The 25,901-nt window shown below is 48.3% G+C and overlaps 8 protein-coding genes across 8 annotated transcripts; 4 read left to right on the top strand and 4 right to left on the bottom strand.

The window, feature by feature from the left end:
• The first annotated feature begins 56 nt into the window (after positions 1-56).
• On the top strand, positions 57-2,008 carry GGS22DRAFT_154240 (uncharacterized protein). Its single transcript, XM_047960004.1, has 5 exons — positions 57-695; positions 757-793; positions 859-926; positions 991-1,507; positions 1,588-2,008. Exons 1-4 carry the CDS (start codon positions 516-518, stop codon positions 1,387-1,389), a joined length of 684 nt encoding a protein of 227 aa, XP_047821605.1. The 5' UTR covers positions 57-515; the 3' UTR covers positions 1,390-1,507; positions 1,588-2,008.
• Positions 2,009-2,321: 313 nt separating this feature from the next.
• GGS22DRAFT_88937 (cytochrome P450) lies at positions 2,322-4,294 on the bottom strand. The gene is made up of 2 exons (XM_047968346.1): positions 3,142-4,294; positions 2,322-3,079 (listed from the first exon to the last, which is right to left on the bottom strand). The coding sequence occupies exons 1-2, from the start codon at positions 4,201-4,203 to the stop codon at positions 2,378-2,380; spliced, it is 1,764 nt and encodes a 587-aa protein (XP_047821604.1). The 5' UTR covers positions 4,204-4,294; the 3' UTR covers positions 2,322-2,377.
• Positions 4,295-5,693: 1,399 nt separating this feature from the next.
• On the bottom strand, positions 5,694-7,755 carry GGS22DRAFT_88928 (uncharacterized protein). Its single transcript, XM_047968345.1, has 3 exons — positions 7,293-7,755; positions 6,480-7,242; positions 5,694-6,424 (listed from the first exon to the last, which is right to left on the bottom strand). The coding sequence occupies exons 1-3, from the start codon at positions 7,706-7,708 to the stop codon at positions 5,897-5,899; spliced, it is 1,707 nt and encodes a 568-aa protein (XP_047821603.1). The 5' UTR covers positions 7,709-7,755; the 3' UTR covers positions 5,694-5,896.
• Positions 7,756-8,412: 657 nt separating this feature from the next.
• On the bottom strand, positions 8,413-12,463 carry GGS22DRAFT_88913 (uncharacterized protein). The gene is made up of 2 exons (XM_047968344.1): positions 11,883-12,463; positions 8,413-11,815 (listed from the first exon to the last, which is right to left on the bottom strand). The coding sequence occupies exons 1-2, from the start codon at positions 12,148-12,150 to the stop codon at positions 8,526-8,528; spliced, it is 3,558 nt and encodes a 1,185-aa protein (XP_047821602.1). The 5' UTR covers positions 12,151-12,463; the 3' UTR covers positions 8,413-8,525.
• Positions 12,464-14,709: 2,246 nt separating this feature from the next.
• GGS22DRAFT_154222 (activator of Hsp90 ATPase) lies at positions 14,710-16,360 on the top strand. The gene is made up of 4 exons (XM_047960003.1): positions 14,710-15,234; positions 15,297-15,379; positions 15,435-16,093; positions 16,153-16,360. Exons 1-4 carry the CDS (start codon positions 15,012-15,014, stop codon positions 16,169-16,171), a joined length of 984 nt encoding a protein of 327 aa, XP_047821601.1. The 5' UTR covers positions 14,710-15,011; the 3' UTR covers positions 16,172-16,360.
• Positions 16,361-16,656: 296 nt separating this feature from the next.
• On the top strand, positions 16,657-20,415 carry GGS22DRAFT_154220 (glycoside hydrolase family 2 protein). Its single transcript, XM_047960002.1, has 2 exons — positions 16,657-18,827; positions 18,890-20,415. The coding sequence occupies exons 1-2, from the start codon at positions 17,013-17,015 to the stop codon at positions 20,291-20,293; spliced, it is 3,219 nt and encodes a 1,072-aa protein (XP_047821600.1). The 5' UTR covers positions 16,657-17,012; the 3' UTR covers positions 20,294-20,415.
• A 300-nt stretch (positions 20,416-20,715) lies between these two features.
• GGS22DRAFT_185144 (uncharacterized protein) lies at positions 20,716-21,356 on the bottom strand (the record flags this gene model as incomplete). The annotated part of the gene is made up of 2 exons (XM_047964274.1): positions 20,716-21,069; positions 21,126-21,356. 2 exons carry the CDS (start codon positions 21,354-21,356, stop codon positions 20,716-20,718), a joined length of 585 nt encoding a protein of 194 aa, XP_047821599.1.
• Positions 21,357-24,125: 2,769 nt separating this feature from the next.
• On the top strand, positions 24,126-25,606 carry GGS22DRAFT_177993 (Metalloprotease; the record flags this gene model as incomplete). Its single annotated transcript, XM_047963549.1, has 4 exons — positions 24,126-24,872; positions 24,929-25,156; positions 25,215-25,345; positions 25,420-25,606. The coding sequence occupies 4 exons, from the start codon at positions 24,126-24,128 to the stop codon at positions 25,604-25,606; spliced, it is 1,293 nt and encodes a 430-aa protein (XP_047821598.1).
• Between the last annotated feature and the right edge of the window lie 295 nt (positions 25,607-25,901).

Raw genomic sequence — 25,901 nt, 5'->3', positions numbered from 1 at the left:
CGTTATGCAATGGGGGCAGGTAGCACGACAGCAACACAATTTCTAAAATACCAAGGTACCTACGCATGAATGTGTCGCGGAAAACACCTAGGAAGGCAATATATCTACAACTGTCTCCAATTGCCAGCTCCGAGTGAATCCTATAATGTCACCGTAGCTTACCTACCTGTACTCGGCATTCTGCGCGCAGGATGACTACCTAGGTACGCTGCTATGCCACACGCAGGCGTCCGACTCTCCGTGAGCAAATAGTTAGGGTACATTATCTGCCTATCATATCTAAACCTGGAAGTTATCCCGGAGATCAAGTCAGCGCCACTGCCGTGTAGCACTGCTATGGAGGTTGAAAACTACAGCACAAAAATAGGTTTTCGCCATAGCCTCCAAGTGTGTCTTACATCGACCGTTGGCTAGGTACTGGTTAGGAGGTCGGCAGATAAAAGAATGAAATTATATTCTCTAACCCGCTTCTTTACCACTTTCTTAAGCTCCTGCGCTAAGACTAACATAGCACGATGTCGGACACCGCGGAGCCACTTCCGGCCTGGATCTATGAGAACAAGCAAGGCGTCATCATCGGAGTCACAACATTACTTAGCGTGCTTGCTATCGTCGCGGTCATCCTTCGCTTTAAATGTCGATTTCTAGCACAGGCCAGTATTGCTCTTGACGATTGGCTCATTCTACTAGCCTTGGTAAGTCGAGTTGTCCGAAGAGACAATAAACTCCCGCATTTTACTTACAGATTGTTACAAGCCATTCTCCATCGCAGAAGCTATCTGTGTTGCATACGGTATGTTGGACACTATGAATATCTCAGAGCCTCATATCGATCCGAGACTAATAGGAATTGTACAGCAACGAAGGACGGCTTGGGAAGACATGTAAAGATCATCTCGAAACCCGCTCTCCTAGAAGGCGGCAAGGTCTGTCTAATCGACCATCAGGATAGTGATCATATGTGACCGGGCCTAATGTTTTATCGTGTAGCTGTTCTTTACTATGCAAATTGTTTGGGCTATCTCTACATCCCTCGTCAAGTTCTCTATCCTCGTCTTCTATCTACGCGTCTTCAGCGTCCTCAACTACATTCGATTTAGCGCATGGTTCCTAATCATCACGGTCGCCTGCTGGATGGTCAGCAATGCAATTGCCCGCGGTTTTCAGTGCACGCCAATCTCCAAGGTCTGGGATGATTCGTTGCCGGGGCATTGCTTAGATACTGTAGCCCTATTTGTTATTGGCTCAGTCTCCGATGTCGTGTTGGACTTCTTGATTCTTGTCTTGCCTCTACCAGCAATCGTCAGGTTGCAGATGCCGCTTTCCAAGAAGATCTTAGTCGCCATTATCTTCGCCCTTGGTGGCCTGTATGTCTCACACCGTCTTTAATCTTCGATCTCTATACTAGGTGCTAATCTCTTCTGCGGAACCCACAGAACATGTGTCCTTAGTCTTATCCGCTACCTCGAGACCGAGAATTCGATCTATAACCGGGAAGATGTCACTTGTAAGCGCCATCCCATCCGTGGAGCCAACCCCAGCAGGTTCGGCGTAGCAATGTCTCCGAATTTAATTAACCCCAAATAGGGACTACCCGATTTTCGTTAGTTTTATCGGCTGCTGAGCCTTGCTTAGGCATTCTATGCGCCTGTCTCCCGGCATTGCAACCGCTAATGCAAGGTCTAAAAGAGGGGGCCCTGAAGCTGTCATCGATGGCTACCGCGCTCATTCCAAAGAGTAACAAAGGTTCCAATGCATCTCAAGAGCCATGGAAGGCAAGACTATCTTATCGGGAGCAACGCATTGAGATCCCTGACTGGTCGGAGGTGAACCTGCAAGAGACATCAAGGAATAGGCACTGGGCCGGTGACGTATGATGATGTATCTTTTGGAGTGGATATTATGGTGAGGTATCTACCTAGGTATACAAGAGGTCATGTTACAACTCATGTAAGTTAGGAAACAGGGGTATTGGATATTCCTTTAATAGAATTATAGAATTAAGGACACCCTTTCAGATACTATGATCTTGGCTGATGGTATTTTGGTGAACATGTTATGTACCAAGGTAGGTACCTAGGTACCGATTTACTTACGGGACATTATGGAACCAGGCTGCCAGGGTTAGGGGTAGGGTTAAGTTTAAGCTTATGTTATGGGGCAGATGGAATCTTGCGGGGAAGGGTGGGAAGTGCACTGTGAGAGGTACAGGTATTTAGCTGAGCTAATCATTTTGAGCTTATGTAATCAACTCTTACCTAATAGTCCTGTGACTGGAAATCCTTCAATGTTCTTAACTTTTCTTTTCATTGCAACCTTGAACATGGTGTGGTTTACATAATCGATAATTCACAACTGGCACGTCCACATCTTCATACTAACCACTGATAACTTTCCTCAGCCTCACAAACACCACCCGTGGCCTTCGCGTAATTCCCTCCGTTGCAGTATTGCCAGCAAGCGCCTCAGGAATCTCCAACATTTCGAAATGCCACACTAGCAGCGCTACCACGATCCGTAACTCCATCTGCGCCATTCTCTTCCCCCAACAGCCGCGCGCCCCGTGCCCGAACACTAACTGCGGCCCGGCGCCACCGTAGAACTCCGCATTGGAATCCCCGTCGCTGTTACTCACCAGCCAACGCTGTGGATCAAAGGTCCGCAGGTCCCCTTTCTCGTCCCAGTGATCATTTATTTTCGCTGCCCGCGCCGCGGGGCTCCGCTCCGATGCTGGAACATTTAGCGACGGCGAGAGAAATCCTGGTCCATTTGATATTAAGAAGACTTGACAGCCCTTTGGAATATGTCGACCTAAGATCGTAGTGTCGCGAATTGTCTCGCGTGTTACTGGCACCGCGTTGAGGCGCAGTGTCTCCTCAATGAAGGCGTCAAGGTAGGACAGTCGCGTCTGGCGCAGCTCCTCGAAGGTCGGCGGTCGGCCCTCTGCGACAGCCTGCGATAGAGCGGCGTACAGGACCTCTCTAAGCTTAGCTTGGATATGGGGGTATTTGGTAAGGTACTTGACAAGCCAACTAAGTATCGCGCCTGTGGTATTACCGGCAAGTATTTGGCCGAAAATCTAACAAAAGGAAATACTGATTAGCGCAATGTGTCTAGTTTAGAAAAGACGATAGAACTCACCTCGTCGACGAGAACGTCGGTCTCAAGCTTCGGGGCCCGACCCTGTTTCTCTGCCTCCCGCTTCTCCCGCATGAACATGTGTCCAATGGCTGAACGCATCTCGCCGCCATCGTAATCCTTAAGTGCTTTTATAACTTGGTCACGTATAACTTGACTCCTCTGCGAAATAATATTTTTATACCACGACTGCCTCTTCCACCACTCACGTTTGAGCTTCGGTGCCAATGAAGAAACGCAGGCTTCAACCACACCTGGCGCTGAGCGCACCGCGGTGATGAATTTCCCAACCGGCGCCTCGGGGAACGTAATCGGCTCATCAATATGTCCATCCGGAAGGTCTGATGTAGTGAGACGCGACATCAACTCAATCTGTGGGCCCAAGCTTGTCTGGTCGAAATTTGTTGTAAATGCGAAATATAACATGACATCCAGCGCGGCATAGTCCAGGTCTGTCATAATACTAAACGGCCTCCCGCCGGCTAGTCGCGTTTTTGCCTCAAGCAACCTCACCAGTTCCATGCACCTTTCGTGCACGGCTGGCCCCATGACGCCATGTAAAAAGGACGGCGTCATCAAGTCTTGCATGAGCGCCCTGCTACTCTTGAAGCGGTCCCCACGCGTGCTCGTGCGTAAGGCAGCAGTGAATTCACCCAGGAAACTCATGCTGTCTGTGATAAAGGTGGACTTGTCGAAGTCAGCATCATGGGCGGGCGCCGTGCGCCGACCGAGGATATCGTATGTCTCGCGGTAGTCGGCAAGCAAGACCCATGGCTTAGCGAACGGACGCACGAACACTTGGCATAGGGGTGAGCCGGTCTTCTCGATCTGGGCAGCGCACCATGGACCAAACTCGCTAGTAGCGGCTACGGTGCGCGCCATGTCCGGCCCATCACCGAAGAGCGAGGCTGCGGAGGAGGGGTTGTAGGGGATACCCGCGAGAGGCTTTGGTAATAGCCGGCGGTAGAGAGCGTAGAGGCCGATGCTGAGAAGGATTGGGATAAGATACCCCGATGGCGCGGCCATAGTGGGGCCGGTTGGTGGAATGATTCCTTCGTAATTCATGGTTAATACGTATCTAGGACGAATTAAGAGCTGGAGCTTATCCCGATACAAAGCTCGCGGGCAATTGGATTCTTTCTGGGACTTTAAGCTACAGTTGCAAGATCACATCTAACGTGTCTTACGCCTAGTCCGGACAATTAGAAGACTGGAATCGACCCCGTGGCGGTGACCCCGCGGATGGAAGTATGAGGAATGCAAGTCGATATGAATCGGGGAAACTTTCCGCGATGTCTAGAAGTGACATTTTACCGCCACAAGATAATATGGATGCGACACAATTATTACGCAATAATGGCACCCAGTGTAAGGCTTCCTCAAGGCTTAGGCGATATTAAATAAGGTCTTTAATTACCAAAGTTCACCTTCATCAGTTTCACGGATCGATGCACTTCGCATATTGCACCCCATTCCAGTGCCCCGACAGGGATATTCATTGGCAGATAAGCTCCCCCCGATCAATGCCCGGTCCCGCTCTCGGTGTCTTCAACCACCTCGGAGTATATACATATGTTATGTAACCTGCTGTTGTATTGCTTCATCTAACGCTTACCGACCTTCGAAGTATCTCTTATGTATCCAGATTAATTCCAACCATTGTCTAACAGATCGGCGATGATCTTTCCTATAGATATCTCACCTGTCTCCGGCTTGACTGAGCCTCATTACACAGCCAATGATTACAGGTATGTATATCAATATGGCAAGAATCGGCCAGTAGCATAGCGATATCCTCGCGAACTAGAACGATCTTCTGCTGATTGTCGCAGTCGGGAGGATTCGACAGGTGTCAAGTCATACACGGAGCTCTTATATTAATCTGGTGACGATGACGACTTCTTCAGCAGCCTGCTTAAAGTATGACGAATCTGTCTTCATAGTGGAGGGGATTACTATCACTTATCACTTGTTTGTCGGCTCTCCTGCCGACAATCCCGCAAAAAACTCTAGGGACGAGGCATGTTGACCACGAGGTCAACAAGAGGACCTCGCGGGCGCGGCTAGTATATCGGCATGTGTGTTATTTGGTCGGATTTCCAGTTATGAACTACGTTCGAAGACGTAGCTCAGTACGTGTCATACCCTCATGGGGGCTCAGTGATATCTTCTGTGTTACAGCAATCAATAATACTAAAACTACTAGCTACCTACAACATATGCCTAGGATATATCTAAGCTAATGATACGGCGAGCAAATGAGGCTCCATCGCTAAATTAGAAGGTATCTAGGCCTTCATGTTGCACAAGGTGCATTCCTTTATATTAGTCCGTCAGCTTCGACAAGGTGCTCTGGGCTCAGATTAGTGTTGAATCAAGAGAAGGGATTTAGAGGAAAGGCAATGTCTTGTCGAGTGGTGATGGTTGTATAGTAGGTAGGTAGGTATAAGGTACCTACCTAGCGTTAAAGGGTCATATGATGATACTTTGCTTCCGATATTGAATGGTATACTGGCACGGGCTAATCGTTAAATCCCTTATTTCACCAATACTGGTATCCTAGAAACATAATGTAAATTCTCTAACTACCTAGTACCTATGCTAAACTCTAAACGTATCTATAGATAGGTATAGAGGATGTAAAGTACCTAGGTATGTACTAGGTAGACAGCTGCCCGGTTGACAAAAATAGGTAGGTAGCGAGTAAAGGGACATGTGCACAGATATTAGTCCCTTTAGCGATAATTACCTACGGTACCTAGTCATCGCTGCCGCTTGAGGATTCGTCAGAGCCTTTAGAAGATTTCTTCCCACGAATTCGCTTCAACTTTCTACCAAGATATGTCTTGAAAGAGAATTTCTTGTCATCTTCGCTCTCAGTGTCATCGTCGGAACTTGGTAACTCATATATCTTTCTTGGGCGTATACCCACGCGACCACCTGGACGCATATTTGATGTTGGAATTACTTGTACGACTTGGGGGATTCCACGGCCTACACCTGGACGTGGCACTGCAAGACCCATACCCTGGTTTGGTCCTGTACGAGGCATACCTAGATGTAGTCCTGTAGGCATACCTTGAAATGGGCGTAAGGGTGGACCCGATGGTTTATTCATAGGCCACATTTTCATTGTTATAGCCCAGTCAGGCTGGATAGCCTTCGACCATGCCTGGGGTAGGATTATCTCACCGCTGGGGCCCTCCAGGTCATAATGGCCTGCCTGGACGTGAGGGCCAATTTCATTTACATGCATGAATGCATGTTTAATAAGTTCCTCCATCCCCTATAGCAGTTAATCTTTACTGAAATTAATTTTTCGGGGGAGTTATAGAACATACCTGCCATGTACTGCATATGTCATAAGGAAAATTGAATTTCCTTCCCACGGCATCCTTAAATCTAATGCACGCCTTGTTCTCAGCCTCAATCCTTGAACTATCAAGCTTCTTTCTAATATCAATCTCAGCTTGGATCCGGATTACTTCTTCCATTCGTTGCTTCCACTCGGCGTCTTCAGCAGCTTTCATTTCTGCCGCAGCTTTCGCTTCTGCCTCTGCCTGGACGACTAATGCTTTTTCGAAAAGCATTTGGAGATATGATCCAAGATCTCCAGTGGTGGGGTTATGTTCTTTTAACCCCTGGGGAGTCTGTGATGTTATCGAAGATTGGACGTTGCCGTTATTACGTGTTGCAAACGATACTTCTTGCCGGCTTGGTCGTTTTGGGGTTGGTTTCAGAGGTGCATTCAATCCCTCTATCCTCCCAGGAGAGCCAACAACACCATTCACCAAGTTGATCGCTTCACTTGGGGTTTGTATGTCTAGGCTAGTGTCTTCGATTCCTTCCAGCCATTCCATTCCACTAGAAGGGAGCGTTTGAACATTTATCTCGAGTTTGTTCCCTTCGTCATCAGAATTGCGAACCAGAGATTGAACTGCGGTCCGCTTTTGCTCGTATAAGTCAGATATGTTTTCCTGCATGTTCACATACTCCGTATAATTTGCGCTGGAGTGATTGGGGTAGTCCTTAACCTCCAGTTTGCTTTCCTGGTCTTCTTCTTGAACTTGATATTGCCCAATATTCCCGGCCGGTGAAGGAAGACTGACAATTATGAGATCGAAGAACTTCTATGTATTGTGGGATGTACATACTGGTTTGCTGCGGCTAGTAACGTGTTGATGGATGAAAGCCGAGAATGCAGTGTATCACGTAGAAGCTTTAATTCATCCTTCCTGAAAAGCGCCCATCCCATCTTACACCAGCTACCTGATAAACCACCACGAGGCGACAATTTTTCTTGGTAATGCTTGGTTCGATCAAGAAAGTCCGCTATCGTTGTCATGGAGGGCATGACGATCTGAGCTATCGAATTGAGTGTAGCTCGGGGTAAGACTTCGCTGCGGCATAATTGAGTAAGCTGTATTAGTATTTGTTGTATTCCACAGACTTCTGCTAGGGCTTCTTGGAACTCTGCACTTGCGCCTCGTGTCTCTGTCATTACTCGTATGAGTTTGTGTGCAAGGTTCGCACCAGCGATAAAATCGCCCACACCAAAACCAAATGACATTTTGACTACCGAGTTTAGTTATTTCTCAGGTAATTTCATGCTTTATATGAGGCTATAAAAATTAGAAATTCCAAAAGACCCCTCATTCTAAAGAGAAGGTGCTTACATTAAATAGGGGTAGTTTACTGGTGAATGCCGACCACAGCCTGCATAACTGCATTCATGTTATTCGCCAAGGCGACCAACACTGCCCTAGGACTTGCGTGAGGCTTTCCACGGGGCTTAATAGAACACCTTCTGAGAGAAGTTAAGCAAGTTTCAAAAAGTTGTTGGAGGTTCATAATGGAACCCTACATTGAATGTTGCGACTAAATGATACTACCGACGGACACGAAGCATCCGTGATAATCAACACGCTGTCTACCCTTCTAAGTGCGGGCCTGATAACTTATGAGCTTGGTATTTGTACTCATAGATATCTTAGAAGGTCCTTGGGTCAAACCAGGTACGAATTGAATATAAAATAGGTCTCAGTAATTTTAATGGATATCTAACACTGAGGATTCTTTCAGACAATGGAAGCATTCCAGCGCATCCAAGAATATCAATTCGCTATATAAGTACTTCGAGTGCGTACCCAGTATCTATCTAACCTGAAGATATTCATGTCATCTCTCAAACTTACCCTAACTGAGAGAGGTACATAAAAGCCGTAAATTCATACCATTCATCATGAACTAAAAAGGGGTATCACACAAACAGGCGGGTTACAAGCAGTCGCCCACACTAGACCCATTACACCAACAGTGAATCGCGTTGACTTTGCCTTCCTGCCTTTTCAATAGTCGTCGGGGACACTCTTGGTCTTTGAACATCCTTAGACGCCGCCGACGCCTCCATCCTCAAGACTCTCATCCCAACCACCCGTTGACAAGAGCCACTCACCCACACGCTCCTTAACACCCTTCATACCCTCACCAAGCGCGCCCTCCCATTGATCCTGAACAACGCGCACCTTCTCCTTAAGATCATCCGTAAGCATCGTCTGCTCCGCCTTGCGCTCCTCCTCAACGACTCTCGGATCGCGACCCTCCGCCTCCCCAACCTTCGCACGCGCGCTCATAACCGCCTCCTTGACCTCATGCAGGAGACACAGGAGATTCGTCTGCGACTCGATGAACTGATACGTGCTCTTCTCAGCATGCAGCAGGAGGCTAAACAGATACTGCAGCGGATGCGTGAGGTAACTCGGGTTCTCCTCAAACTCCGCATTCGGGATCTGAATGCGGAAATGCTGATCCACTGACGCCGGAATCTTATCCAACAGCCTCTTCAGCGGCGGCGCGAGGTCCCAAAACGCATTAAGTTGCATATCGACCCCCCTCACGACATTCTCCTCTATAACCCCGCGAAACTCGCGCGTGCGCTGCAAAACCTCGCTCGCGAACGCCACGCGTCGCTTATCCGCGTCATCGACGAAAAACGCCTCCGCTGTGCGCAGCTTCTCCTCGTTCCCGGAGAGCCGGTACGGGGTAATCACCATCTCCTTGTAGCGATCGTTGCGGTCGCTGAGTAAATCGTAGTTCTCACGGTGCAGCATCTCGCGGGCTTCGAAGATCCACTTCAGCAGCGTCAGCTTCTCCAGCAGCTCCGGCTGCTCGTCGCCTTCTTCCTGCGGCATGTTCGGGTCCGGAGCCTGTGTTTCGACAAATAAGCGCGAACGAAGTTCTTCGAAAAGCGAGGTTGCTTGCGCGATGCGGCCTGTGAGGAGTTCGTTTAGTGGCATCACGACGGCGTTTTGGAAGCGGTCGAATTCTTGCTTTTCGAGTTCTTTGGCTTTGGCGTTTTCGGAGGCTTGCGTGTCGGCTTCGATGGCGGCGGCTTCGGCATAGGACATGTTACCTGCGCTAATTTCCTGGTGTAGGTTTGCGCGTAGTGATTTTTGGCGTGTGGTGGCTGCTTGGGAAGCTTCGTCGCGGGCTCGTTGGGTGTCTTGCTGGAAGCGGTCTTTGGTTCCTTGAATTTCTCGGAGGTCGCTGAGGGCTCGCACGAGTGTGCGCGTAGAGGAAAGTTCTGGGTGGTTGTTATTTACAGCGGGGTGGTGGCGCGGATATGGTGGCGGTAGTGTTACGAGTCGTGATATATCAAGCTGAGATGGAGACGGAGTGTTCGGTGCTGATGAGGCCACGGATAGAAGTGAGTTTCGGAATGGGTGAGGTGTTGTGGCCTGCTTTGATTCGTGCCATCCCACCTTTTCCGGGGGGTATTCGTTTTCTGAATAGTGTTGTTCACTAGGTCCCGCATGACTGTCCATACTACCTGGCGTGTCTTGCCATTGTAAAGCTTCTCTAGCCTCTTTAGGTACGCCCATATACTTTGATTCACGCTTTGTCCTCTCTATTCTGTTTCCTTCGCCGCCAGATTCGGTTTCCCACCATCGGCTCGCTGGTCGTCCTCTAGAACTAGATTCATCAGGATGCTCACTAACGCTCATGCTAAGAATGGGTGACAGCGATGGCATGTATTGGGAATTCCAATTCGTGTTACCAGGGGTTCCATTCATAGGAGAGGGAGAGGCAGTTAGGTTTGCGGAAGCTGGAGCTGAGTTCGATTGGACTTGTTCACGGAAGACAGAATTCATTGAATTTCGCTGTGATCTCGTTTCGGACATCTGTGGTGTCCATTCTCCGGATTGTAAATTCGTCGAGTCGCGCCGCACCTTCATAGGGCGGAATAGATCCCGTGTTAAATCAAATATTTCAGATCCCATCGCTCCAATAGCCGTAGCGTATCTTTCGCGCCGTAACCTAGACTCGTTGACTATGAAATCAGTGAAGAGCTTAACTCGCTCGGCATCTGATTGTACGACTGCTTCCTGGTTGGCGAAGGCTTGAAAGCGTTCTACACTGCCTCGACAGAACTGCTCTGGTGTCTGGTCGATTACAGCCTGTTTGGTTGCAGGATAAGTAGCTGATGAGAGAGCATTCATTAAATTTTGGATTTCAGGCCGTGCCTGAGAGGAGTTAGAGGCTGATCGGCTTTGTGGTGGTGGTGTGGGAAGAGCCTTCGGAGCGATAGCGTGGCCCGGTTCTGCAACCGGATAAGCCTTTTGCGGACGCGGTGAAAATGGTGGCGTCGGTGTCTCTGGGTGGAGTCCGGCAGACGGACGAGGTGTTGAGTTTCTAGAATCGAAGTTCACGTCATCGCCGGATCTTGGCACGTCGGCTATTGATTTACCACCGCTGCGTGGAGTTCCCTTATGAACCGAAAATTTTCGAGTTAGGCCCGATCCGCTAGGAACTATAATATCAGTCAAAGGCTGGATCCCATCTTCCGGCCTCTGTCGTGTTCTACTCTCATTTCGCCTTTCTCGCAAGGATTTTTCACCTCGGACAGCACCAGTCCTATTGAGGCCGGCAGAGCCCGATGCAGATCCCGACTCGGGAGGAACATGGGAACTAGACTCGGCGGCAGATGTATCGATAGTTAGTCCAAGAGGATTAGTCGATTTGCCACGCGCGACCTGCCGCTCCTCATTGACCCAATCTGCAGGAGTTGGTGGAACGGGACCAAGAGCAGTTACACCACTAGGAGGTGGCCTCCTCGTGGGTGGGGAGACTACGGGATCAGTGGTTCTATTAAGGCTTTGGGATCTGGACTGGGTGGGAGGAGGCCCCGGCGGCGGCGGTGGTAGAGGCATGCCGGGCTCCCATCTCGATTGAGATGCCGATCGAGACCGAGCTGAAGTCGGCGTGTCAATTGCACTCGCAGATGCTGCCCTGCGCGCACTAGGAGGCACACCGAAGAGATTAGGGTCTACTGGATTTGCTGGATTTACGGGAGTGGGGACTTGGATTGTAAGTGGCTGAGGTCGGGATAGTGAAGTGGGAGGATGAGGATCAGGAGGCGATGACTCGGGGGTGCCTCGATCTCTTCGTCTAGTTAAAGATGGTAGGCCAAAACGCCTTTCGCGAGAGGCACCACGTCCATTTGAGCCCGGCGGCGGAGGAAAGTTTTGACTATTCGCTGGTTCCGGTGAGGGACGATGGACACTTGAGGCTGGAACCCGAGCTGCGGATATGTTTGCCGGAGGAGTCTCATAAACAATACTAGCTGGTCTCTGACTTCGCGGAGGGGAATAAGGTGGAGGTGGAGCGGGAGCTGCCGCTTTCATGCTCGTCAGCTTACGGTTCACCGACTAGCGTCTTAAGACGATATTTTATGAACTACTTACTTTGTGAATCGCGTAGCGACGACGGTGGTGGGAACTGTCGCGTTCGCTCAGGACCGACAACAGGAGAAGGTACCCATTCTTGAGGGTTGTAAGGTTGTACTGAACTTGCCGGCGTATGAAGTCCAGCGAAGGTGTGAGATGAGCTAATTGATATGGCAGAATGCGGTGTGTTCAGCTGATTGTGAAATCCTCCAAGAGCGGTCGTTCTCAATGGATTAAGCGTTTGACGAAGTCGAGAAGTTGCACTCTCGCGCGGACTGGTCATCATCACTTATAATGGTCGCAACCGACTCAGATAGATGCGCGCGCGGGGAAGACGACAGCAGATAAATCCGGTACAGATGCTGGCGCGAGCGGGACGTTAATTAATTGCGCTTGGTACTGATATCCTAAAATGTCTTACGGCCGGCACTCGTTGCGCTCGCTACCTTCACCACTCGTCCTTCAACCGGTGAATTAGAAAACGGTCTTGTCGCCGACTATTTTCCCATGACCCGATATCCCGTATATCGAATAGGAGATGAACGATTTGAAGAGCCGACAGATGTATTCAAGACGCGGCTGAAGACTTTTGTGCAATGTTAGAAAAAAAAGAGGGTGTAGGAGATGAAAAGTGATGGACGGACTGGATAGGACGATGATCCAGATCCCCTGGCCAAGGACGTGGGGGAAAGGATGTTTCTTGGCAGATCCCTGGACGCCCGCATAAGTGCACGGGCTCGTCAACTGGTTAATGGCAGAATGGGAGGTAAATTCCGAGCGATGGGCGTGATCTTATCCGCTTTGTCCGTGAAGGCTTGGACGAATGTAGGAACCATACGATATTTAGCCCCTTAAGTCGGGCGATACAACATACGCATAGTACAAAGTATGTAGGACCGCTCGCCCTCAGTATCGCATGTATCAGTTTGAACATGGACTATGCCCTGTAGAAACTTCTTAGGGGCTCCTCTTCCGTACATTCCTCTATGTACTAGTAGGTCTATGTCGCAGCGTGAAGGTAGCTGAAATTGGTTAGTATGTGTAAGTTAGTTTCCCCATGTTGCATGGTGATGGGTCTCTTCTGCTTAGAAGAGTGTGTTTAATCAAGAACAGCTAGACGAACGAATAGAAAAGACGGTCGAATGGAGTGATGAGAGGTTGGCCCCCCCCCTAGTGGGCTGACCGACTTGGGAATAGAGTGGTCGGTACTTCTGACTTGGTATATCTGAAGAACAGCCCACGATTGGTTCATGGTGGTGTGGATATTAATCTATATTTAGAGATCTGCAACCTTGGGTCGAATATCATTGGCCAACTCCTTCGTTTCCCCTCGTGGGTATGGCCTTGTCGGCGCTTAACGGTTACATAGAACGTTCCCATTTGTGATTGGTTGATCTTCTACACTTTGCATGAGCGGGGAAAGTTCGTGATATCCGGACTTCACCATCGCCAGACCTTGGAGCTTGTGTCATCTATAAAGGACGGAATATTAATGTATATAATATGCACTGATCGTCCGCAGAATCTGCCTTCCGCTGCAAAGCAACACACCTTGAGATCCGTCGCTCATAATTGTGCATGAACGAGGCTAAATTTCCTGCTACGTACCTGATTGCTTGGGGAGTTGAGTATGAATTTGAACGAAGAATCCGTCAAATAGTCCAAGAAGACTTCCAGTCAATGGAAGTTTCGTAGGTTTCGTAGGTTTCGTAGGTCTCGTCGTGTTGGCATTATTCGCATTGACTATGAACTAAAGGAAACTCCTCGCATCCCGGTTCCCGTGTGCGCGGTGAAGCTAACATAGTCACTTAGGAGATTCTAGGTTAGCATTGGCTATTGAATGCTTAAATATAAAAATAGTATTCGACTTATCACAGTAGTAGTAGCATGATTTCCACGTGGAAACTTACATGCTTGCAAATTCCCGGGCCGACTGAAATGTCCAAGCGACGTCGATAGCAAGAGACGTTATTTTTCAGTTCTGACAAGGTGATTTAACTCAAATATCCTGGCGAAGGAGATCGTTGCTGATATTAATACCTAGTGTACATACATATTTAGTAGCTGCGGCCATGTAGAACATACCTGCATATAAAAGTAGTATATATTTCCTACATCAACGCATAATAGCCAAGGGCCATATGTACCTAGTCGGGAGGTAGGACCTGTGTAAGTGACCTAAGATCCATCGACAGATGATGGTCATAACTTGGCAAACAAGCCAAGTAATGATTAAGTACAACTGTACGGCGATTGTGGTTTTTAGAAACACGCAGCGGCACGCGGCAGGCGGAAAGCAGCATGGATACGAAATTGACACAAGCAACAGTTCCCGGAGATGAGGTCTTCAAATATTGAAGCTGTGCATAGGCATGTTGTTCGACATCACCAGACATCTACCCAGTTGGTATTTCCTTGGGAGTAATTCACGATGTTATATACTAGTGGTGTATATGGAAAGTTGTAGGTTAAGTAAAAATGACTGTTGGAATAAGGGATGAAGCATGTGAATTCTCAGGAACTGTAGGTACTAGGTATGTACTATTGTACCTAAAATGCAAAATAGCGGGTAAGACGGTCGTTTGCAGCTGTCCGGGTCGGGTTTAAGCTTTAGAGTTCGCGGTCCGATGTTTGACCGATTAAAACCCCTCTTCTATTGGTCCACTGGAAGGTATTGGAAATTCTTACTTTGGCACTAAATTTCGTTGAAATTCTAGAGCTTTCGGCTGCATTTTTTTCTAACCTTACAACATCTCGTAGCCGGCTGCGTGCCCTTCATGCAGACGATTTCTTCTCTTCAATTCGTTTACTATGATTACAGATTGATTCCGTAGTCAACTTATCCGTCCATCTGTCACCAGTAAGTTTTCATCTCCTTATTTTTATCGTTTCCTTCCTGTCATAAGTTTTCTGATGATACACAAGCTGGCACCAGTCATAGAGTGACTTGTACTCCCTTTCCTTGATGACCACATAGCTATGGTCCTTGAGACTGATATCTGATCAACTTTCGTTATTCGCATTGAATCTTCTATTCATTAATAACTACGCACAAGAGAAGACAGCAATCGCTAATATAATCGCACTTTTTGTAGCTTCCAAACCAAATCCAGACTTCGTCCGAATTATCCTCTTTCGCATCCCACCATGGTTCTCCACAACCCTAACAACTGGCATTGGGTCAGCAAGAATGCCAGCGAATGGGCTAAGCAGTGGTTCGAAGAGAATCTTACCAAGGTCTCGGCCGAAGATGGAGAGGTCACCGCCAAGATCAATAAGGTTGTCAGCATGGACGGTGATGTTGACGTAAGCCAACGGAAGGGCAAAGTGATTACCATTTATGATGTGAAACTCGTCTTAGAGTACTCTGGTTTGTCATAACCCATAGATATATCGTAGTCCAAGGCAGTCAAGTTGTCTAACTTGCATTAGGATCCGCGCCTGGGGAAGAAAATGTCTCGGGCACGATTACCGTACCCGAAGTTGCCCACGACACCGAAGAAGATGAATTCGTCGTATGAAGATCCACATTACCATGACTGATCATGACTAGTACTGATCGTATGAAAGTTTGACATAGACATCTACTCAGAGTCTCAGGAGAAGCAACCCGTGAAGGACTTAGTTCGATCTAAGCTGACGCCTCAGTTACGAAAGGAATTTTCTAAACTTACCCCAGCTCTAATTGCTGAACATGGTAAAGATATCCAGCACGCCGCTGGTTCAAATCCATCGAGCGGATTTACTACACCAAAGTACCATACGCCAACTGGTGCCACCACGGCGAGTACCGATGCCAGTGCTGCCACCCAAAGTAACCAAGGTAGTGTCGTCAACACAACAACAGTAACTGATCAAGAAGAATTCCGAACTACGGCCGCCGAACTATACCAGACTTTCACTGACCCTCAACGGCTAGCGGCGTTCACTCGTGCCCCGCCAAAGAGATTTGACGGTGCCAAGAAGGGCGGAAAGTTTGAGCTATTTGGTGGCAACGTGTCGGGTGAATATGAAGAACTCGAGGAACCGACTAAGATTGTCCAGAGTTGGCGATTGAACCAGTGGCCAGCAGGTCATCACTCGAAACAGGTAATTGAATTTGATCAGAACGACGTTGACGGCGTAACTGTGATGAGAGTTACCTGGAGCGGCGTTCCTGTAGGCCAAGAAGAGGTGACCAAGCGTAACTGGGAAGAATACTACGTGAGGAGCATCAAAACAACTTTCGGGTAGGTGGACACCATCGTTGAAATGAGTTGTTTGGTGAATCCTAGCTAACATGAGGAAGATTCGGAACGATCCTATAACCGAATGCAATCTAGATAGTCGACCACCGGCGTTTTCTGGTTTAGTGGCGTAATTGGTAAGAAGTTCGATCAGTCCTCACGGATGGTTGTTAACCATTTCATCAAAACCATAGTCGTAAGGTAGAGAGACATATTGCATTGTCAAAAGACAAACTTAGAAATAACGAAGACAAATGATTTGAATGATCGAATTTATCGCCGTTGTGTTGCTTAATATCGTGAATAATCCATAATGTATGGATATTCTATGGGCTCCTGTAGTAGCCCTGGGAGTGAATATTGGGGTCGTCTCCAGCACCTCCAACCTCCAAACTCTGTTCCCCAGCCTCTGGACGGACGCGGGACAACCCGAGCCAACCATCTAGTGCCCTAGCTACGTCACCTGCTAGGTACACCTAGACACCCCAATTTAGGACTCTAGCACCTCTAGCTCCAGCTACCGAACCTAGGAGCTTCAAGAACTTCGACTCATTCAACATAGTTAACAAAACAACAAAACATCGATCCCATTTAATCCAATCCAACTCAAGCAATCGACTTTTCAATCTAATCGTTTTCTGTGATTTTGAATTAACACGCTATCTTCTACTTCTTGGTATTATTGAAACTGTTTGAATATTCTTTCTTGGGGCACTGCCATTTATTTATTTTATATACCTACCTATAGTTCTCTCTATGCCTATGTGGTTGATTGTTCATGACAGCTATACCACAAAATAAGAGACGCCCTCACCACTGTATTACTATCTATTCAATGTCATTATTATACTAGAGCGAAACTTGAGTAAAGGACAGCCAGTGCACTAATTCCAGTCCTCGTTAATCCTGGTTTATTCTCTATATGTCTAACAACACCGAGTCGTCTGAGGCGAACATGGTGATCCGACAGAGCGCAGATCTCCATGTAAACTTACAAGTCATCACTACTTATCCTGACCTTTGGTCGGAACCACTAAACCTTCAATCATCTAGCACATCGTTGGTGACCAATCCAATTGGAATAGGCCACACAGATATCCAACCCAAACGAATCCCCGACTGGAGTAATCTCAAAGTTATTCATCGCAAGACTTTACCGCCTCGAAGCCATTTTCACGTTTATAACACTGAGGATGATGCGCTTTCTAGAGATGTGAGCCGTTCTAGGGCTGTCTTGCTCTCCGGTACATGGGGTTTTGACCTTTCACCTGGTCCGTTTAAGGGCCCCCGGGACTTTTATAAGCCCGACTTTGATCACACAGAATGGAAGCTCATCAAGGTTCCGGGTATGTGGCAACTTGAGGGATTCGGCAAAGGACCTCAATACACCAACGTCAATTTCCCCTTTCCAGTGGATCCACCAAACGTCCCATATGACGATAACGAGTGCGGTCGCTATATCACACGCTTCACCGTTCCAGACACTCTCAAGGACGGAGACCAATGGCGGCTACGATTCGAGGGTGTCGACTCAGCTTTCACTATTTGGATAAACGGAAAGGAAGTGGGCTACTCACAAGGCTCGAGAAACCCCAGTGAATTTGACGTATCGCCATTTCTTGATCTCGATTCCGAAAACACTCTTTGTGTTGAGGTATACCAACGGTGCGACGGAAGTTACATCGAGGACCAGGACCAATGGTGGCTCAGCGGTATCTTCCGAGACGTCTGGTTGCATTCATTTACCTCAACTCGTTTCGAGGATATCCGTGTTGAGACAATACTTGACGATGATTACGCAGATGCATGGCTTGCGGTAGATATTACGCTAAATAAGCTTGGCGAAGCTGTCACATCTAAACTTATTGATGGTGATGGTGAAGTGGTATTCCGTTATTCATACACACCACAGGGGCGAACTTCTAGATGTAAGGTCCGTGTGGAGAATCCCGAAAAATGGACAGCTGAGACCCCATACTTGTATACGCTAGTACTCTCTGTCGGTTCGTCATATGTCACCCAAAGAGTCGGATTTCGAAGGACAGAACTTATAGATGGAGTATTTTGTGTCAATGGGCACCCTATCAAGATCCGGGGAACTAATCGTCACGAACATAACGCAAAATCTGGGAGAACTGTCCCATACGGAGACCTCCAATGGGATCTCCAGGCAATGAAGGCATTTAACATCAATGCTATTCGCACTTCCCATTATATAAACGATCCTAGATTCTACGACCTTACCGACGAAATGGGATTTTGGGTACTCGATGAAGCAGACCTCGAATGTCACGGATTCGGCGAAGTTGGTGGCGATCCGGCAAGTTTCGCATCTGACAATCCAGAATGGAGAGATGCGTACGTAGATCGTGCTGTACAAATGGTGATGCGGGATCAAAATCACCCTTCTATCATCATGTGGTCTCTTGGTAACGAAGCCTTCTATGGTAGAAATCACCAGGCCATGTATGATGCTATCAAAGCGATCGATAAGACACGCCTCATACACTACGAGGGTGATCAAGATGCACAGACGGCAGATATTTTCAGTCGAATGTACACCCCTGTTGACGAAATGATCAAGCATGCTGAGGAGAAGAACTGGGAGAAGCCTTTTGTTATGTGCGAGTATATTCATGCGATGGGTAACGGTCCCGGAGCTATACAAGAATATATCGAGGCTTTCTATAAGTATCCGCGGCTCATGGGAGGCTTTGTATGGGAATGGGCAAATCACGTAAGCATTTATACCGGCTCAAGACTACGACTTTTAGTATGTGCTAACGTCTGCTCGAAAAGGGCCTCATCACAGAATCCAAAGATGGAGAGAAATATTTCGGATACGGCGGCGACTTTCAACCTGACGAGCCTAATGACGGTAATTTTGTCATGGATGGATTATGTAACTCGTCACATATGCCCGGTCCCGGGCTTGACGAATATAGCAAAGCCATCGAACCGATTCAAGTCCTCGGCATAGAGGGTACTTCGATAACAATCATAAACCGCTATGACTTTCTGACTTTAGACCACATTAGGTGCTTTTGGGAACTCATCTCCGACCGTCAACAAGTGATTGGTAAAGAGATATACATCCCAGCAAACGTTAAACCTCACACAAAGGCGACGATAGTTCTGGGTGGAATGCCAAAGACTCTATCTACGAACGCATGGCTTTCATTAGAGTTCATGGTTCGTAGTGGAACTAAATGGATATCTCCTGGTCGAATCGTAGCTCGAAGCCAGCTCGCGCTCACCCCTCCTCGGACGCTTGCCCTCCTCAAATCCCCCTCCACACCAGGCCGCCCGCGCATCCAGCGCACAGACGATATGCTTTACGTCACAATCGCCAAAGGCACAACGTTTGGCTTTGATACGGGCAATGGCACTCTATCATCTCTAACGCACACTTCGAAGCCAGGCCACAACCTCATTACAGTCCCCTTAGCCCTAGACTTCTATCGCGCGCTCACGGATAACGACCGCGGCGGACCCCATGGCCAAGAATGGATCGAGAAAAGAGTCCACCAGACGCGAAACCATTTTTCGCAAATGACCACCACTGAAACCGAATCAGGCTGCACCGTCGTCGTGAAAGGGCGCGTCGCTCCCCCAGTTCTCGCCTGGAGCGTCGACACGACTACGACCTATACCATCACCCAAGATTTCTGCAGCATCCGCATACAAGCAAAGCCCAACGGGCTCCTCCTCCCGTCAACATTCGCACGCTTCGGTCTATCCTTCGGTCTCCGCGACCTTAACATAGTCGAGTGGTTCGGTCGCGGACCGGGCGAATCGTACGCGGACAAGAAGCGCGCGCAGCTAGTGAACACCTGGGGCTGGGCCGCGGACGCCATGTTCCACCACTACGAGTTTCCGCAGGAGAGCGGCAATCGCACCGATGTGCGCTGGGTCGAGCTGCGCACCCGCTGGGGCGGCGACCTCGAGTACCCCGATTGCCTCCTCCGCGCGCGCTTCGGCGAGCACCATGGCGCGAGTTTTAGTGTCGCGCCGTATAGTACAAGGGATATTGACGAATGCAGACACCCGTATGAGCTGAAGAAGAGGAGGAGGGACGATTATATCGTTAGGTTGGATTGGTATCATCATGGCTTGGGTACGGGTAGCTGCGGACCCCCGACGTTGCCGCAGTATCAGCTCAGGACGGATCGCGAGTTTGATGTCGAGGTGTTGTTGGATTAGGTTGAAGTTCTGCGCATCTACATAGGTTGGTTGTATAGCAATTTGCCCATTATCCCTAACTTTACGCTACGTATCAATATCACAACTACAGATATCCTCGAGGTCGAAAGCCAAAAGCTTCCTAATAGAAGGTGAAGTCTCAATTCGTAAAACCTAGGTGATCATCAGGTAGACCACAGTACGCAGTCCCATTTTTCTCATGCTTTACAGTACAGTCTCATCGCCATGTCATTAATCCTTAACCGCATCCCACGTCCCGCAGGAACCTTTTCTAAATCCCCATTTTCGAAAAACAATTCCGTGCCAACTTTTCCCCATACTAAATCCATATGAAAACACTCGCGAAAGCTTTCCCCTGGAAAATCAAAGATATTGATACTGACGACACCACCATTCAGTACAAGCACGCATTTCCCGACTCCTCAGATATACTGCCAACACCCAACCTCCGCCTCGACACCATTCAAATTCAGCCCCACAGCATCAATACAGTTCGTCAAATTGAAATTGCGCGTGCCAACGTAGAGACGGTAACTAGCGCCCGTACCGGACATCCAGGTCTCGATGTCGGGACACAGCTTCACGCCGCCGATGTTGGTGCCGTCCGGGGATAGGAAGTCGAGCACGTAACGCGTCGGCTCGCAGTCCGAGAGAACGGTCTTGTTGTACCAGCCCCCGATGAAGGACCCGGGCGGAACGTAGGTCGAGTGCGCGCGTGCGTACTCGACTTGGCCGGAAGGCGCTACGTAGATTGATTGGCCACCGGGGACTTGGACCTAAGGGGGGTGGATTAGGAGGTATATTTGGATTGCGAAGTATTAGGAATACTTACTGCCATGCCGGTTAGTCCTTCATAGACGAGAGTTCCCTGCACTTCAGGACACTTCTTGCCAATGTCGTCCGGGCAATAAGTCGCAGGCCCCGAAGTGCCGGTGTAGAAGCCTTGACCGGCGGCATTGAGCAGAGCCCCGTCGACGTTGGTGTCTGGGGCGAAGACGGTGAGGAAGTAGGTGGTGGCGGATGCGAGTGCCGAGTAGGCGAGGACGAGGATGAGGGCCTGCATTGTGCCGTATGTCTCGGGAATGTGTTTAATTGCTTTCGGCGTTGGACTGAAGACTGGTTCGATTAAGAATAAGCGTAGATGTCTCGGTTAGACGGGGAGGATTTATAGTTAGGTTTTAAAACGAGTGGTAACAACAGTAGTTGAGTGTCTCACTATTATTCAAGAATTGGAAGGAGAGCAAACAGAGGCCAAGATTGTAAAATAGGTTGGGCAGTTTAATGTTGGGGAGGGGATAGTGAGGATTAGATGGAAGTGTACGACGTTGTAAAAGGGGCGGATCAAAGGGGCGATCCGAAGAGTCGCACGCCAATTTTGTTTGCTCTTGCCCGGTTTCTTTAGCTTGTGCTTTCTTGACTCGATATGTTTTCACATTGTGGAAACAGCAAACGACTCGAGGTTATACTATACGTCACACAGGTAATGAGGTTGTTCCTTCCCACCTCATGAGCATGAATGACCTGCGAATTTGCGTATCTGATTACCTCTTTCCCTACAGGATTTTAGCATTCGTCTCATCGCTACTCAGAGTTAAGAGCTGATCATTTCAGAGAAACACGACAAATGTATCCACGGATGACTCTACCACAGGGACAGCTTTTCATATTGATTATATATTTTTCTTCAAAAATTTCTAAGTTTTAAAGTGAAAAATCCATCGAACATCGTCCTTGGTGTTTGTTTGATGGTTAATTAGATCCGAGCTCGTACTCAAAGGGCTGAATGAAGATGCTTCGCCCTGCGCTATTTCCTCAATCCAACACCTGTATGTTACCGAAATGTAACGAGCGTATTATGCCGCAAACAAATTGTTTCTATTGATGGGTTCAGTGTCGAAAAACAACGTTGAATATTTTGCTAATCCATCTCTAACTCGAAGGCGTATACGAGCAAACCGTAAACTGTCAGCTAGTAGTCAAACTCGCTACTTGCCCCGATCACCGCCGGGAACTGTCTTATAAACGCATAATGAGGACCTACTGTCGGGATGAACTCCGATATAGAATGACTGACAAATATCCGGTCCCTATCTAGCCATTTTTAACCGAGTCCATGGGTTTGCCCGAGTTTAGTCGAGGTATCGATACAGGTGCGCGTTGAAGCCGTAAAGGGGGGCGAATGTAACGACGATAAGGTAGAGAGTGGGATATACCAGCTGACCCCGAAGTCAGCCAGCCCATTTCGACGACATGTTTCTCTATCAGCTGTAAGACACTCCAGCTATTTCTCAATATTTTCCTATTTCCATGAAGAAAATGAAAGTCACATTGTGGCGTTATCGATATTTATTTGGTTGGAAAGAGGCATCGTATCTTATCGGTGGCTGATTTCATAGGCCTTACTTTCAACCTGGAAGGCTCAAAGCCAAGCCGCTAGCAGTTGAGGTCGCTGTCGCAGCCCCTGTCTCCCCTGTTCCTACGGCGTTTCCCGGCCTATCAGGCCTATAACTTAGTGGGGCTACGGGGCATTCACGATTTACGTACGTGTCCACCGCGTTTTTCCAAGTTCTCGGTCACCGCAGTTACGTAGTGCATCGTTACTCCTACACGCAACGACGTGTCAAGGTCACATTTCTTGAATTATATCCATGCCCACCTCGCAGAATGAAACACCGCCCGTCCATGTTCCTGAATATTCCTTGTCACGGGATTTAGCTCTCATGCGGATATTAGCACGTACCTACATACGCATAGTAATTGCCCACCTACCGAGTAACCAAATATCTACCACCTACCTATCTGGGACGGCGCTTTCAATATTTCAGCTTGTTACTTACCTACATACTTCATACGCCTAGCTTCGTCCATCTAGGTAGAGTCGTAGATGAGGCCTCAAGTCGCATCCGTCGTCATGAAACAAGATGGAATAAACTTGAGTCGTACTACTGACGGGCAACCGCAGCGGCAATGCCGTGGCAAGAATATGTCACTTCATTAAGCAACTACCATTCCCTGTTTTGTCTCTAGTGTTGAACTACCGGATGACGAAAATTCCCCACGCCTGCCACGAGCTTCTGACCTATCCGAGTTGAAGAAGGCACAGCTCTTAAAGACAAGATGGACAAGATAAGGTTCTTAACTCCATTCTGACGTTGTGCTAATCCATATTATGTCGTTAAGTCTTGTTCATGAATGGGAATACATCATGAAGTGGCTAAAATTGGAAGTGAAGGTCAGCCCTTGGACTAACATAGTCCATCTTGGTCCCTCCGCTACCCACTTCCCCGGGAATAGAGACATATCGATCTTACCTACAGCTACGTGAGTCAGCCTTGCAACACATGCCACACTTGGAATCAATATGTATGCATTATGGTATCATTCGCATCCTTATCTTTCAGGATACAGCTGCCTCTATCGCTGTCTCATATTTCCGGCAGCTGGGGTTTGGTTGAAAGATGTTGACGGCAAGCTCCTTTAACTGAGCATGCTTCCTGTCTCATGATCTGCCTAGGGCCTACATAAAACGACTTAGCGCTCTGTCTTGAGAACAGCTTGATAGGTAAAGGATAAAAGTTGCCTTCTAGCCCTAGACCATATCCCTAACCAGAGCCTTCGTATTTCTTTAGCTAGTTCACCATCACTTACATCACCTCTGCATTCTGTGACCTCAATATTGCCACTCCTCTAACTATTAAAGACCCTTATAGCTCCTTACCTACCTGAATACTTGCCTAAACATATCTACTCTCTACCTATCTACATGTCCCTATCCCGAATCTCCCTAAAACGTACAGCTCTTTTTCGTACAACCTTTGCCCAGATACCCAAGATGTCGACCCGCAACCATCACGTCTGCTGCGTAGTACCTCCTTATCTGCTTAACGCTATCGCCGATAGCAGCCACAACGAGGATCACATCCGAGAATGCGCCCGCAACGCTCTCACCGTCCACAAAGACTATATTGGCAAACGCGAGAAACGTTTCGCCGCTCTCTGTGCACCCCGCGGTAGCAAAGCCGCAGCCGGTCTTAGCAGGCAGCATAGCATCGTCCCGGATCACATGCTGAAGCATATTGCCGAGTCTGAGGATGTCGACGATGATACTCGCGCCTGCGCTAGACGTGATCTCGAACATATCAAGAAAGTCCATACCAAGTACCAGGAATCTCAGGGGCTTCGTGCTGAGTCATCCGATCAAAAGGCTCTTACGGCTGCCCAGCAACCTTCGCGAGATACCGAGAAGACATATCGCGCCGTATATAATGCCAACCACGACTCGAACGAAGCCCACCTCCCAGGAAAGGTTGTTCGTGTCGAAGGTCAGAAAGCTTCGAACGACGAATCTGCCAACGAGGCCTATGACAATGCCGGCCTAGTCCTCTCTTTCTACAAGGATATCTTCAACTGGAAGTCCATCGACAACCACAATCAGCAGGTGATCAGTTCGGTGCATTTTGGCATCAATTACGAAAACGCCTTCTGGGACCCCGAAGTTGCACAGATGGTTTATGGTGATGGTCACACCTTTTTGACAAACTTTACCGGAGCTGTTGATGTCATCGGCCATGAACTCACTGTATGAAACCCCCTCCCCACAATATTAGCTAGATAATGCCGTTAACGCCTCGAAAGCACGCTGTTACGGAACACACTTCGCCGCTTGACTACACAGGTCAGAGCGGTGCTCTCAACGAGCATGTATCAGATGTCTTCGGCATCATGATCAAGCAGAGAGTAGAAGACGAAACTGCCGATAAGGCCGACTGGCTGATCGGCGAATACTGCCTCATGCCCGGTGTAAAGGGCGTTGCCCTGCGCAGTATGAAAGAGCCCGGAACCGCCTACGATGACCCTCGATTTGTAAGATCCCATCCTCTATCATCATGATACTGTACCATCTGATACTAACTACTATCAGGGCAAAGATCCCCAACCCGGAAACTTCAAGGACTACAAAGTAACCGTAGATGATAACGGCGGTGTACATCTGTACTCTGGAATCCCAAACAAAGCATTCTATCTTGCATCCGTCGCGTTTGGCGGCTACTCGTAAGTTCACGTCCCTCTAAATTCTCACCCCCGTGGATGAGTCAGCATTACTAATCACCATTACCTAATCACAGATGGGAGAAAGCCGGAAAGATCTGGTGGGAGACGATGAACAGCGGCCAGATCCCCGCCCGTTGTACTTTCGTCCAGTTCGCAGATGTGACTGTCGACAAGGCCGAGGAGCTCTTTGGCGACGACGCCGCTGCTATCGTCCGCAAGGCCTGGAAGGATGTCGGTGTCGTGAGGAAGTCTCATGCTTAGTGGCCGGGAGGTTGTCCTACGAACTAGTCGACGACAGGTATTCGAGAATCATGGTCTAGTGATGGAATGGTGTGAATAAACGGCTGGTTAATGACGGTTATAACGAATAGGATGTAATGGATATGTATGGCATGATATGGGTATAATAGAAGTTGGATTACGTAATCCATTTTGGGATAGGGGTCAGGGTCACGCAAATAGATTAAATTGAGTATTAATATCTTTTCTTTACTTGTTCTGCCCTATGGCATCCAGTTTTGGCCGTTTTTATAATTAAGCGTTGCTACCTAAGTAC

Source organism: Annulohypoxylon maeteangense (assembly GCF_022496945.1).
Source record: "Annulohypoxylon maeteangense strain CBS 123835 unplaced genomic scaffold GGS22scaffold_3, whole genome shotgun sequence".
NCBI lineage: Eukaryota > Fungi > Ascomycota > Sordariomycetes > Xylariales > Hypoxylaceae > Annulohypoxylon > Annulohypoxylon maeteangense.
Note: the sequence above shows the minus strand (reverse complement) of the source record. Positions and strands in the feature narration are given on the sequence as shown.